At 24.0% G+C, this 14,546-nt stretch overlaps 3 protein-coding genes across 3 annotated transcripts; 2 read left to right on the forward strand and 1 right to left on the reverse strand.

Moving 5' to 3' along the window:
* Positions 1–3,761, forward strand: LOC112591559 (arginine/serine-rich protein PNISR-like). Its single transcript, XM_025335402.1, has 12 exons — positions 1–352; positions 509–598; positions 660–857; positions 913–1,133; positions 1,196–1,310; positions 1,399–1,553; positions 1,640–1,804; positions 1,932–2,034; positions 2,175–2,219; positions 2,499–2,605; positions 2,704–2,881; positions 3,182–3,761. The coding sequence occupies exons 2-12, from the start codon at positions 511–513 to the stop codon at positions 3,688–3,690; spliced, it is 1,884 nt and encodes a 627-aa protein (XP_025191187.1). The 5' UTR covers positions 1–352; positions 509–510; the 3' UTR covers positions 3,691–3,761.
* Positions 3,762–8,396: 4,635 nt separating this feature from the next.
* On the reverse strand, positions 8,397–10,840 carry LOC112591615 (cleavage stimulation factor subunit 2-like). The gene is made up of 9 exons (XM_025335480.1): positions 10,433–10,840; positions 10,289–10,367; positions 10,064–10,233; positions 9,840–9,988; positions 9,672–9,779; positions 9,142–9,241; positions 8,913–9,021; positions 8,630–8,846; positions 8,397–8,558 (listed from the first exon to the last, which is right to left on the reverse strand). The coding sequence occupies exons 1-9, from the start codon at positions 10,476–10,478 to the stop codon at positions 8,433–8,435; spliced, it is 1,104 nt and encodes a 367-aa protein (XP_025191265.1). The 5' UTR covers positions 10,479–10,840; the 3' UTR covers positions 8,397–8,432.
* Positions 10,841–11,622: 782 nt separating this feature from the next.
* On the forward strand, positions 11,623–14,342 carry LOC112591627 (pterin-4-alpha-carbinolamine dehydratase). Its single transcript, XM_025335498.1, has 3 exons — positions 11,623–11,982; positions 13,929–14,051; positions 14,120–14,342. The coding sequence occupies exons 1-3, from the start codon at positions 11,899–11,901 to the stop codon at positions 14,306–14,308; spliced, it is 396 nt and encodes a 131-aa protein (XP_025191283.1). The 5' UTR covers positions 11,623–11,898; the 3' UTR covers positions 14,309–14,342.
* The last annotated feature ends 204 nt before the right edge of the window (positions 14,343–14,546 follow it).

The raw sequence follows: 14,546 nt of genomic DNA on the forward strand, positions 1-14,546 counted from the left end.
TACTGACTATTGTACACTAATACCAGTATATCACTACAATACTACATTGTAATAGTGTAATACTCGAGACCATTTTTAGTTGTTTTGTTGAAGTTAAGTCTTTGCTTTTGAGTGTTGAATATTAGTCACTATAGTTAACTATAAATGTGTAACTTACAATTTTGACCTCAACATTTAGTACTCGGTACTAACATCGTGCGCTTGCCGCCTCAAATTTTTCTTGAACCGATCGAAACTTGTCGGACGCACACGACATTTTTGATATTTTAGTAATTCTCAGACGTTGTTTACTTGGGTATGCGACGCGGTCCTTGAAATTGTTTTCAACGTCATCATATACTCGTATGAAATAGTAAGTCATATAAATTTCTCAGTCGCGTTTAAAATTTTCCATTTAACACATTGGGCGTACTGATATGAGATTTTTCAAACTATAAATTTCTACGCTTTGAAATTTGATCTTAACAAAATTATTTTGAGTATTCACTTTTAATCGTGTTTGTTGTAGCTATGTGGTCGGATCCATCATCAACAAACATGGCTTATGGAAACCAATGGATGAATCCTGCTTTATATAAAAATATGACCAATGAACAAGGTACACGCATATGGTAAAATGTTTGTTGTAAGGATTATATTAAAGATAAACTATTTTCTAGTGGATTGGGCGAGTTTAGCTCAACAATGGATCAAAATGAAAGAAACGCCACCTCCGATGCTACCTGGACAACAAAATAGAATCCCAACTTCTGAACATGCTTTACCTAGTCATCGCGTAGAACTTCAGAACACTTCAAACACAGTACCAGGAACAAATACAACTCTAAATAATCATAGTATTGTCAGTCCAGTTATACGTAAGTAGTTAACCAACAAGGGTGTAAACACTTTTCTTAAACATTTATTTTCTAGGAAATAATATTGAAAAACCTAGTGCTTGGAATACATGGACTTATCAGCAACAACAACAATGGAATTGGAATTGGGCATCTTCTTCATCAGCTCTATCTGCTAAACCACCTATGATAGAGTCAATTAATTCACTTAGACCTCCTTTTATTGTACCTCCTATATTATCTGAACCACCTCCACCTTACCCAATGATGACACCAAATAAATCATTTACGCCCAATGTAAGTTTTATAATTTTGAAAATATAAATTATTATTAATTATTTATATGTATATATTTTTAGAATTATTGGGTAGGTCCCAATACTAGAGTACCGCCACCTACTGAACCAGATCAATGGAATAAACTTAATATAGTTCCTAATGTAGATGATAGAACTCAAGATCCATCGTTTATTGGTAAGCGTTAATTTGTTACTAAACTAACAACAGAATAAATTTTTTTTAAATTACATTGCTATAATGCTTTTGGCTCATAATTTATCAGATGCTGCTAAACGAAAGCAATTGCCTGCTTGGATTCGAGAAGGACTAGAAAAAATGGAAAAAGAAAAACGAAGAAAAATTGAGCAAGAACAATCTATTAGTGAATCTGATTATTCTAGTTTCTCAAATGAAAATGTTACCCAGGAATTGCCCAATGTATCTACTGTTTTTATATTATTGTCTTATTCATCTTGTTTTAAGTTTTTTTAATTGAAAAAATATAATAATTATAAATTTTTTAGTCACCTATGAATATGGACCATGAAACTCAAATGGTTGATGACGATATTGAACCGGCGTCTTTTGATTATATCAATGAAAATGAACCTAGAAAAACTGAGTTTGTGAAGAATGATCTTTCTCCTCTCATTCCACGTAAGACTAAAGCTCAAATCTGGGAAGATACGGTAATACAGTTTTTAACATTTACTCATATTTACAACAAACAAAAATAATTAAGAGTTATTATTGTTTCTTTTATTTGAATTATAAAATATTTATAATAATAATTGTAATTGAATTAAATCATTTCAGATGTTAAGTCTACGGAAAATTCTAACAAAGTTATTAATGGATGTTACTAATGAAATGATGTTAAATGTAGTCAAAGATGTGCTAAAAAATACTTTACAAACAGGTAATATATTACATAATTAAAACTCCTCACAAAACAGTTGGAATCGTAAGTAAATTAGTAAATTAATGTATGAGTAAACAAAAATATTTTTTTTATATTTTAATCTATTATTATCAAAATTACAAAATGCCATGTAACAGATAATCAAGTGAATCAAAACCAAACATCATTAGCTGGTAAGCTGGGTAAGTTTTTAAAATTATTTTATAAATATAATATACATTTAATTAATGTGCTAATTAAATGACTTGAATCCAAGTTAAATATACTTTATGAAACTATTTTCAGTCATCCATAAATCAAACCAATTACTATTTACTATTAGTATTATTATAAGTTTTTATTTTGTTATAATTTTAATCAATATTTTTATGTATGACTTTTACAAAAACTTTTTTTTTTAATATAAATATATATGTATATAATATATATTAACTTGCATTAAATAATAACTTTTTTTAAAGGACTTGGAGTTTATGGTTCAGAATCTGGGTCATCTGATGAAAGTGATGAAGAACAGCATGCATCTGGTCATAAACAATTAAAACATGATTCTGATGAGGCTATTCAAGTAAATTACATTTTTACTTGGTTTTAAATTTCAATTAATTAATTTAATGTATTATCTCTAAATTTAAATTTAAAATAATTTATAATTGATATATTTAGGAAAGAATATTAAAACGTCAACGTGAGTTCAGTTATATTGAAGCGAAAATACTTATAGAATTGGATCAGCTTGAAGACCGAGAAAAACTTGTGAGGTCTAAATTTGATAATAGTATCAAATTCAATGGAGAAACTAATGATAATAGTAGTTTAACAGTGGAAAACATTCAGAAAAAAGGTAAAAATATGTTTGATTTATTTAATAAAAAATTTATTTCAAGCATGGTAGTTAAGTATTTAATTATTCCAGAATTAAAAATAGTTAAAAATCAATTAATTATATCTAATAAATATTTTTGTATTTTTAATAATTATAAGGAGGTTGGTTGTGTTGAGTTTTTTTTTTTTTTTTATAATTTTAATACCAAGTATAAACTATTATATTATGTAATATAGTTTTAAAATTATTCTTAAAGTATCAAACTATTTATTATAATGTCTTAATTTATTAAACTAAAATAATGATTTTAAATTTCAGGACGTACTGAAGATGACGAATCTAGTGATAAAATGGTCAAAGGGCATGATAAAGTAAAAAAAGAATCATCTAATGATTTGAATATTAAAAATGGACATAAAAAAAAGAAATCTAAATCCAAAAGATCGTCAAGTTCTAGTTCATCAAGGAGTAGTGTTAGTAAAAAGAGCAATAATACAGACTATAAAAATAAAAATAAGAAAAGCGATAAAACAAAATCAAAATCTTCGATTAAAACTAATGCAGATAGTGTAAAGAGAAAACGAAGATCGCGTTCTAGAAATAGAAGTAGATCTTATTCAATATCAAAGAGTAGTAAGTCGCATCCAAGATATAGGAGTAGGTCACGTTCAAAACATTATGATAGAAGATCGCCACATAATTATAGATCAAGAAGAAGTCGATCTCCTCCATCACATCATTCATATTCCAGAAAACACAAAAGTAAACGAACTAGTTCTTCTAGTTCAGATGAATCAAGAAGTAAAAAACACCGTTACAAACGATAATGTTATGGTCAAAATGTAATTTTAAGAGGTTAAAATTCTTAATTATTTTTTTATTAATACTGACTCATTAAATTAATTACATTTTAGTTTTATATGTATATATATATATATATATATACAATAGGTTTAGTTCTTAATAAATTAAACAATTCAATTAAGCTCAAAACAAAAAAGTAATGCGTTTTTTAATTATTTAATTTAATAATTACTGCCAATTCAATTTTTAATAGAAATTTATAATTTTCTCTCAATCATTTAAACAAATTTAATTTTGTACATTTATAATATATATGTTACTTATAATTAACAAATCCATATACTGTAATTTATTTATTTAAAATTAATAGTTTTTTATACATTCTACTTATTATTCTACTGTTTTTACCAAAAACGCAGGAACTTCTAAGTATTGAACAAATAAAAGCATTTAAACGTTTTAAGTTTGTCTCAGTGTCATCTCAACAAATATTTTAAACGACGTTAAAAATATTATTTAGCTTTATAACATTTTAAAACAACAAATTCAATTTTCACTCACAGAATTTAAAATTGTAATGTTTTTTTTTTTTTTTTTATCAAAGTTTTTGTTACTTATAAATTATAATTAACTAGCCCCTTTTTGTTTTATCTATTTTAAAAGCAGAAAATATATAAGTACACACAAATTGGAGTTATTTCTTAATATATTGTGGTAGTTTACTCCACAAATATGGCTTAATACGCAAAACATAATATCTATTTCTACTTTTAAAGTAAAAATAATATATTTAGTTTTACTTTGATAACATGTATTTTAACTAAAGAGCTCATTGCACAGATATATCATATAATACAATGTGTAACTAAAGAATTAATGTAAATTAATCAAACAATTTTTCTAATATAAATTTAATACCTATAGATAGATGAATAAATATTGAGTATTTAATACTAAGTTATGTACGTTAAAATGTGGAAAAAGTTTCAAAAACAAATAGAAAGTATTTCAAAAATATTGATAAGCTTTTATTTTATTTTAATGTGAATTTTAAAACTATTCAATGTTTTGATAAAAATAAAATATATTACACCAATAGTATAATTGATTGTAAATTATTAAGAAGTCTATAAAGATGAAATATGAATATCTGCAGAAAATATTATATAACAATTATTTTTTGAAACTAATGATACAAAACTGGTTCTGTTAAAAACAACTTTGATACATGTATATACGTTGTAAGTTTGAAAAAACAACAAAAAAATAAATCATGTGTCCATAATAGTGATAATGTGCTTGATGATTTTGCATATTTCCTGATTCACAGTTGAAATATCTTTGTAATAAGTATATTAACATAATAAAAACAAGCAATAACGTATTGGTATTACTTATTTTGTCTTAGTTACTATGGATTGCTGCTTGTGAAGAAGGTTATAGTATGGTTAAATAGTAAAACTTATTAAAATATTTTTTTTTTATAATTATTTATTCTTAATACAGTATCAACAACTTGGGTTATTAATTTCAATAATGATAAATATTAGTTATATATGAATAAATACATTGGATTTTCTAGATTAAATTATGAAAATTAATATATTTTATAAATTAAATAATTTTGTTGATTTTTTTCTTCGATTGGACCAAGAGCTTTAAAGAGGTTGTTCGGTATTTCTAGACTTTTTCTAGCTTTCCAATAGTTTTGATAGTACACAAGTACACAAGAAGATACTTGACTGTAAGAGGTTCTCCACAGGTTTGGCAGTGTATACCAACACTTTTATTTTATTTAAAATCTAAATTCTATTTGAAACAATTTTATTAGAAACACTCTTAATATTGTGTAGTTTTTAAAAAAAAATTCTAGTTGAATGTTTTGAAGTACTATGCGTTTCTTTACCATTTTTTTTTCCATTTTAAATGTTTGCATAACTATTGATGTTAATAAGTTACTTGTCGTACATGTAGATTGAAATGGCACGTTGATACTACAATCGGTTACAAAATAATGAATATGACAGGATACTTGCTTCCTCTTCAATTGCCACATAGATTGACATAAACATTAATTTATGATAAATTATTTTATATCTAAAAGCCTTATATGTCAGTTGCCAATTTGAATGTCAGTGTACCAATAAAATATACCTTATATTTAAAATGTAGACTTATTGTTTTACACACAAAATTTTAGTTCTTTTTTTTCTTCGTAAATTCTGAATTATTTTAATTTATAAATTTGCATCTATTTTGAAATAATTAATATTGTTTAGTAAGTTTTATATTAAACAAATGGAGACATAAACTAAAATTCAAAATAATATAAGTTATACTATTATTATTACAAAATAAAAGAAAAAATAGTAAAAATCTAAATATGATAAAAGTAACAATTGTAAGAAACTGAATAACATTTGCATATTCTAACATGTATTTATTATTCTACAGTAGTTTTATTAATATCCTACCAAGTAATAATTTATAATTATAGAGGATTAATGTGATCAAAATGTTTTAAAATAATATATTGTCTACCTGATACAAAATAATTAGCATATTTATAAATATTTAAATAAATACATAAAAATTCAGTTTTAAGGTTTGAAAATCATTAGTTATTTATATTTACCAGTTATGTAAGATTATGGGCTATAAAACGACAAAATTTTAATTTTATAGGTAACTTGGTAAATGTAAGTAGTATGCATGATATATTTTAAAAATATATTTAAAAAAAATTAATCTACAGAATATAGAAAAATTGTACACATAAAATTATCTTTTTTCTTAATTTAAATAATATAACTCAATTAAGTATCTTTTTTCAAACAATCCCAATGAAACTAACCAATATTGATTACGATTTTAATCTTAATGTCAAACTGGAATAATTTAAGGAGATAATATTTAGAAGTAAACCTATCATGTTTAAAGAGAATTAAAAAAATAGGACCAAATAATATTTGTTCAAAAATTTTAAATAATTATTTTAATAATGTTTTTAAACCCTTAAATTAGGTTAAACTACATCTTAATAATTAATTTTTCATCTTTTTCCATTGATGTGTATCCAAATTGTGTAAGTTTCAAATTTTCTTATTAATAAATCTCATGATATAAATAATTTAACAATCATAAACCAATTTTTAAACTCTCAATACCTTAAATATTCAAGGCTATTATTTCAAAAAATATCTAATTTGTTAATTAATTTTATTAATCTCTTACACTATGATTTTTTAACAAAACGCAATATTTCAACTAATTTATTACTATATCCAAAATTTAGATCTATCTAATAAATGCTAAAAATCAAGGTTTACTACTGATTTCAAGAAGATGATTAATTATGTTGGTCATAATTTATTATAACAAAAATTAAAATCTTTTGAAGTAGGCAACTTATTTCCTAGAATGGTTATTTTCATATCCAAGAGATCCAAAAAGCAAAACCTTAATTAAAATTTTGCAAGATTTCTCTGCACTCATTAGTTCATTTTTATTTTTTTATTTTCATAAATAATCTACCAACGGCTTTAGATGTTTTTATTAATATCCTATTATTTTCGAATAATGCTAGAATATATGTTTTTGCCATGAACAAACTAAATTTTAATAAAATTTAAACAAATTAGTCATAATATGAAAGAAACTTTCTGCTACTTATTATAAATTCCAAGTTATACAATACTTTATTCAAAAATTAATTCTCATTTCTTTCAATACTAAAATAATGGTTTACTTCTCTAATAATGTTATGAATTTTTTAAAGTGAACTAAATAATAATCACAAGTTAATCATATCTCACACAATACTAAGTTTTATAAATTAATTTACTTAAAGTTTTAAAAATCTGTTGAAATAAATAATACTTTAAGTGCCCAAGTAATATCAATTTTTGAATTTGATTCTCACTTGTTTTTAACACTCAAAATTCTTCCTGTCTGGTGATTTTATTGAAATAAATATCTTATAAAAGTTTAAAAAATATATAATGTTGTATTAAATATGATTTTTTGTTGTATTTTTACATAATATTAATATAGTTTCAAATATAAATTACTTTGTTTTTCTTTGTTTTCTGTTCAATTAAAGCTAATTATTTTTGTAATTATCATTAGTATTTCAATATTTATACTTTTTAGTCTATGTGTGTGATATATATAATTACATTTGTTTTTTTACTAGAGAGCATATGTCTGTTAGGTATACAGTAAATAAATAAGTATGTATAAAACAATTAACATTTTACAGTGTAAAATGAAAATTGAAAAAGATCATGATCAAAAATATTGATTAACATTAAACGAATAAATATACAAATGGCAATGATAAAATGACAGTGGTAGTATCGTACAATCACAGAAATTCAGTTTCATCAATAAAAATTTGGTAATAACATTTTATAAAATGTTATTATTATAATAACTATAATATAGACAACTTATACATTTAATACATTTATATTATATTAAATGTAGTTGCTTCAATGTTATTCATCTATAATATTAAAAGATTTTCAGTTCATTTATTTTCAAATTAGTTAAAAGGGTTTTTATCTTAATACCTATTTAAAATGATATTAATTTATTTTTTTAATATTAAAATCTAATTATAATGTTATGTATTATAATTACCATTTTATTAAACTCATAATCATACATTTTTAAAATATTTATTAATTACCTTAAGTTTAAATATTATTAATGTCAAAGTAGAAAATAACGTATACAAAATCAAATAAAAACTAAATGAGATTTAATCCTTTTTTTTAGAAGACATAGAAATTTTTTCTTTCAGTTGAAGTATACTTAGGCGTTGTTCATTAGGCAATTTTGCAATCTGTGCATCAGTTAGTTGTAATACTTGCATAATCAAAGCAGCCTAAAAAAATAAAAAAATATTATGTTTAGCTTATACATGTCATACAAATATTAGATTGAAAATTATATTACCTTTTCAGAATCAGAAGTTTTAACTGTTTGATTAGATGCTTGTTGAACTTGAGATTGAGAAGACTGAACCATTCGTGAAGGTACTTGATGTTCTGGTATCATTGGTGGTGGCATTGCCATAAAACTATTATTAACTCTGCGATCTCTGTTATAAATATCTCCAAATGATCGGTTATCTGAATCCATTGTTGATGACCGTGGATAATCTCTTGAAGCCCTTAAATAATATAAAATTGTTTATAATTATTATTTATTAGGATATATATTATTTCATATTATTTACATAAATGACTGAGGATGTTCATTCTTGAATGGTGGCGGTGGTGGCTGCCTAAAATCTTGGCTTGAAATTTGCCCGTGATACATATTATTATGTTGCCAATCTATATTATCTAAAATAAATGTAAGTAATTTTTAAGTTATTTATTTGTGAACATTTTTGTCAGATTTAGAACGAGTTTGAATCGCAAAATTTAAGTTTTTAAATACATTTTTCTATTAAATGATAATACCATTATTAGATGTTTGAGGCATTGACTGAGCTCTTGAAGTTGATGCACCGTTAGAACTGTGTAGTGGTGGCGGAACTTTATGAACAGGATATAGCATAGTCTAAAAAATAATCATAATATTACTTATATATTTAATTATGTATACTTACTTTATACTTATTTATTATATAAAGAAGTAATTTTTTATCATTATAATTAAGTTATACATAATTTATTATGCATTAAATGTATTGAGATAAATTTAAGTAATGAATAAATAATATTTTACAAAATTATATTAAATTTAATTAAATTAAAATTGTTAATTAATCCTTTGCAGACTGAGTGTAAAACATAATGAAAATAATATAGAATTTAAATGAGTAAAATGTATTGAGGACTAAAATGTCCCATTGGTCAGCAAAGGTTTTAAATATAATAACATATAACAGATAAAAGTACAAATCAGTGATCAAAATTATTTTCTTATATATTATATCCAATTTCATTAAATATTAATTTAAATCATTACATAAATAAATTATAATTACCCTAGCAACTTCTGGATCCACAATTTTCATTACAACTTGTGCTTGCAACAATGCATAACCAAGTTGAGGATTTTGAAGTAACATATTTCTAGCTTCTACAGGATTATTCTAAATATTGATATCAGTTAAAATAAATTAAATATTTATTTATTTGTTTATAAATATTACTTGAATACATTCTTTCATTTGTTTCATAAGTTCAAACAACTGTTCTGGTGGTAAAGTTGAAACCACATTATTTATTATCTCAGGTGCTTTTTCTGCATTAACAGCATCACCATAATGACTCTCTGAAGTAGGCATTCCCATCATTAATGCTATAATAGTATAATAGATATATATTTAAAATGTGCTTTATTTTATTTAAATAAGAAAATCATATAAAAAATTACATTGCATTTCTAGTCTGGATTTCTCTGTACAAGCATTGTCTACACGTAGAGTACGACCTCCAATTTCATAGCCATTAAGATTACGCATGGCACTAAGTGCAGTTTCTTGATCTTTATACTCACAGAAACCATAACCTTTAGGTTTACCAGTTTCTCTATCATATACCAATCTAAAAGAAACCATTTTTTTAAATAACAATAAAAATTGATTAATACAAAACTTACTTGAATGACATAACTGGTCCTACTTCATTAAATATATCTTTTAGTTTTTCTTCAGTTGCCTCGTATGGAATATTTCCAACTAAAATTTTGACAAATTATTATTTTAAATAAATAATACATTACAGAACCATTCAATAAACATACCAAAAACACTTCTCATAGACTTGTCTAAAATGTTTTGTTCACCCATTTTATTGATGTAGAAATAAAGTAATTTAAACGATAACTAAAAAAATTTTAATATAATTAGTGCGAAAAAGTATTGACAATTTTTAAAGTAAACACCCGTATGTTATATTGAAATGTTAAGTTAGACGAAAAACGGTACTTAAACTATAATAAATTGTTAGTAAAAATTGCTGTACTCAATTCGAAATGTACCAAAACACCTAGCAGTTAACTCGAATAGTCATACTCTTCAAGCGAACTACAAAGTGGAAATCGAAACGGTCAACTAACAATTGGGTTTCGATCATTGTAAAAAAATAATTCGTTTACAAATATATAAGTATACATGTGATATGAAATATTCCATTTTTTAGAACTACAGACGCCGAACCATAGGTTTTTGATAGTACGATCCCGATTCTACAGGGTAGCCAGACTGGTAAAATAGATGGAATATATACATCAATAATTGTCATATTTCGCCAAATTTACTAATATTTAAAATTTCATTCATATTTTGTAAAATGTTTTATTTGAGCAAAAACATACTAATATTAATATATTATTTAATAAGATAAACGAGTATATTACATTCACATAAACTAGTTAAATTGGATATCGTTTAAATGTTTATACGATAATTACTAATTTTCGCAGAAAAAAGTTACTCTAGATTACTCCGTGTTAAGTAATTTCGGCTTGGTCATCTAGTGATCCAAAACGGACATGTCGTTTTCCAGGGAAGAATATCAAATTTTTATTACAATTTAATTAAATGTAAATAATAGTTTTAAAAACGATAATGATGATGGCGAATAACCCCCGATACAAATGCATAAATGTAATAAAATTCAGTTATTTATGATGTATGTACCTATCTAATGTTATATCATATTAAATACTTTAATTGACATAATTATTATGTGTTATGTAATATGATGTACATGAGTACAGAGTACCAAGATAATGTAATAATGACTAATGCTATTCTAATATAATATTATTATATAATATATTATAAAATAAAAATGGTATAAAATAATAGTATATTAACAATATATCATTTGAATTTACGTCAGCAGCTAATCATACAAGATGATTCCATTATCATTTATCATTACGTGACAGTGTCGATCATGAAAATTATGGTTTAGATTGATAAGCGAAATTGTTATTGCCGAGTGGAAAAGATATAACGAGTAATAACTAACAACTATTGACTATAAAAATATAATAAGTGTACTAAGTTTTTCAGCCAAGTCGTTTCTTGGTAACATCTACAATTATAAATCAATTGACAAAAACGACTTGTCATTAATTAACGAGCCGATAACCTAGGTTGAACGCTGTTCGGCATTTTAATCCCATATACATTAAAATATTAGTAAATTACGTAAAATTATTATAATCGGACAATCTACTTTCTCTTTACAACCAGTTGAATGACGACAGTGTTCTTCAACAGTTCGTGGATACCTTTACTCCGTAGTGTAGTTAAATATTCGACTAAGCGTACCAGAAAAATGGTGAGTTATTAAAAGTGTTGTGGTATACGGTGTGCAATGTAAATAATATATTATGTGTTTTGATATTAAATCCCGATCTTGGTAAATGACTGTTATAATAGAGTGTAACTCGAAGTCAAAAATCATAAATATAAATTAATTTTCTGTCTAGTAACAGCTTTTCACATGTCAGTATTTTAAATGCAAATTATTCTTTTACCAGCAAACATAATGTTAAAAATTTAAAAAAATTTCATAAAAGCTTGGGGTGTGGTCAGTACCTAGTGTTATTAAACCAGGGCCACCGAGACTGCACCTGCGAGGCCCTCAACTTAAACCATATTAAAGGGGTGGCAGTCTGCCAAACTTATCTGTTAAGGTGAATTTTTGTGAGTAGGAGTTTCTCATAGTTTATTAACCAAGCACAAATCCTGGGTGTGGTCAACTATCGTTGAATGTATTCATAGTTATATAAGCAGCATTTATAACATCTACTGTTTTTAAGTATGTATGCACATCAGTGGTTCTCAACAAATTTTTTATGAACTTAGTATTTCATCAAAAAATTTATGGAAAAAAATCCATAAAATCAACAATTTTTTTAGTTTCATTATTTTAACCTTTTGGCTTTTATCAATTTCCAAAACACTAAATAGTACAACCGTCTATAAACATTTCAAGTTATTATATAATTTACCAAAACTTTATTGTTGAATAAAAATTTAAAACATTGTAATTATTAATTATTTCATCATTCAAAAAAAGATCATGAATCACTGAGTTACAATTATCATTATTTTTATTAAAAATATGGGATTATAAATAGGTGTATATTTTTATAATAACGGCAATTTTTTTTCTATAGATTAAACTAATATTAATTATTTAGGTATCCATAACAAGCTTATGATTAATTAAATATTTATTATTTATTTGCTTTTTTTATTGTATAATATGTACTTACCAGAAATAAATATATCTTTTATTATTTATTATTTAACTCGTAAAGCATTTATTTAACTCAATTACAGTCAAAATAAAATCTATGGTATTAATAACTACAATAAAAATGTATTGCTAAAATTTTAAAATTGTATACAAAGTTTCTGATAGGTTTTCATACAAAAATTAAAAAATATCAAAAAAACATGGTCAAACGTTTTATTTTTAAACATTTACAATATCTGTTAGCTTAAAAAATATATTCATCATTTTGTAGTACAAAATTCTTCATAAATTTGTGTTAATGAAATTTGAAAAAAAGGTTTGGTTGTAAAGTCACATACATTTTTTTATAATTTAAAAAATATTAACCATACCATTGTAAAATATTCCAATATTATTTAAATTATAATTTTCTATACCAAGTGAAATTTAAAAACATTAGTAATAATATCATATAAAATAATATTTTAATACTAATTGCTAGCTATATTCTATATTTAATTTTATAGGAAAACAGTTTAATCTACTGTATTAGGTACTAAGAGAAAAATAAATCACTAATACCAATTATGCAATTTAGCTATATATAACATAAAATTCTTAAAAGTGTATGCTAACAAACTGTTTCTGTTTGTTATGGTTTTTGTACATTTAATTTTAATTTAATTCATACATTATTGCAATCTATTCAATAAAAAACATTCAACATTTATTATATAGCAGGCAACTTCTTTGATTTTATGCAATTATTTTAAAAATGTTGAGAATATTATTTGATTTAAATTATCAAAGTACTTCCTCAATTAAATCTAATTTAGTACTAAAAATCACCCTCAAAGTCAGGATTTAATTTTTATTTCTTCAAAAGGTGATGAGTGATAACAATAATAACATATATTGTAAAACCAATAGTTGCATTCATGAGAATCTAAAATATGGATAACATTTAATATTAATTTTTATTTTAAGAATTTAATTTATCATATTATAAGAGTGCACCTAATGTATGTTAATTATTTTAGCCAAGTCTATTAACTAAAGAAGAAAGAGAAACATTACTCCAACCATTATTCTCTAATCAATGGTCATTAGTGAAAGACAGAGATGCCATTTACAAAGAATTTGTATTCTCTGACTTTATTCAAGTATGTATATTATATATTCATTTGATAATTCTATTAATTTCATATTTTAATTATGTTTTAATAACTAGGCATTTGGGTTCATGACTCAAGTAGCATTGAAAAGTGAAAAAATGAATCATCACCCTGAATGGTTTAATGTGTACAATAAAGTACAAGTCACATTATCCACACATGACGTGAGTGGTTTGTCATCAAACGATATTAATCTTGCTACATTTTTGGACAAAACAGAAAAAAATATTAAAGCATCTTCATAATTAATTAGTGTAATTTCTATGTAATAAATATCAATTTTTCTAAGTAAAAAAAAAAAATGTTTTATTATTTGTTAATATTGTGAATTGATGAAGTATTATCAAAAAAATTTCAAACACTATTATTTTATTTACAATTGATTTTATATTCCTTTATTTAATATGCTTAACCTAATAATATTAGTTAAGTATATGAAAATATTTGTTTATTAAACCGATATAAAATTTAACAATTATGCAC

This window comes from Melanaphis sacchari, unplaced genomic scaffold (assembly GCF_002803265.2).
Source record: "Melanaphis sacchari strain LSU unplaced genomic scaffold, SCAv2.0 Contig13_pilon_pilon, whole genome shotgun sequence".
Classification (NCBI taxonomy): domain Eukaryota; kingdom Metazoa; phylum Arthropoda; class Insecta; order Hemiptera; family Aphididae; genus Melanaphis; species Melanaphis sacchari.

What these genes read in the sequence shown, in the direction of transcription:
- LOC112591615 (XM_025335480.1), bottom strand. Translation starts at nt 10,478, where the DNA reads ATGGGTGAACAAAACATTTTAGACAAGTCTATGAGAAGTGTTTTTG. An exon ending in GGACCAGTTATGTCATTCAA is followed by an intron (nt 10,234 to 10,288) that starts GTAAGTTTTGTA and finishes GGTTTCTTTTAG; the next exon opens with ATTGGTATATGATAGAGAAA. An exon ending in ATCCAGACTAGAAATGCAAT is followed by an intron (nt 9,989 to 10,063) that starts GTAATTTTTTAT and finishes ATACTATTATAG; the next exon opens with CATTAATGATGGGAATGCCT.
- LOC112591627 (XM_025335498.1), top strand. Translation starts at nt 11,899, where the DNA reads ATGACGACAGTGTTCTTCAACAGTTCGTGGATACCTTTACTCCGTAGT. An exon ending in CTAAGCGTACCAGAAAAATG is followed by an intron (nt 11,983 to 13,928) that starts GTGAGTTATTAA and finishes TAATTATTTTAG; the next exon opens with CCAAGTCTATTAACTAAAGA. An exon ending in TATTCTCTGACTTTATTCAA is followed by an intron (nt 14,052 to 14,119) that starts GTATGTATATTA and finishes TTTAATAACTAG; the next exon opens with GCATTTGGGTTCATGACTCA.
- LOC112591559 (XM_025335402.1), top strand. Translation starts at nt 511, where the DNA reads ATGTGGTCGGATCCATCATCAACAAACATGGCTTATGGAAACCAATGG. An exon ending in TATTGTCAGTCCAGTTATAC is followed by an intron (nt 858 to 912) that starts GTAAGTAGTTAA and finishes TTTATTTTCTAG; the next exon opens with GAAATAATATTGAAAAACCT. An exon ending in TTACCCAGGAATTGCCCAAT is followed by an intron (nt 1,554 to 1,639) that starts GTATCTACTGTT and finishes TAAATTTTTTAG; the next exon opens with TCACCTATGAATATGGACCA.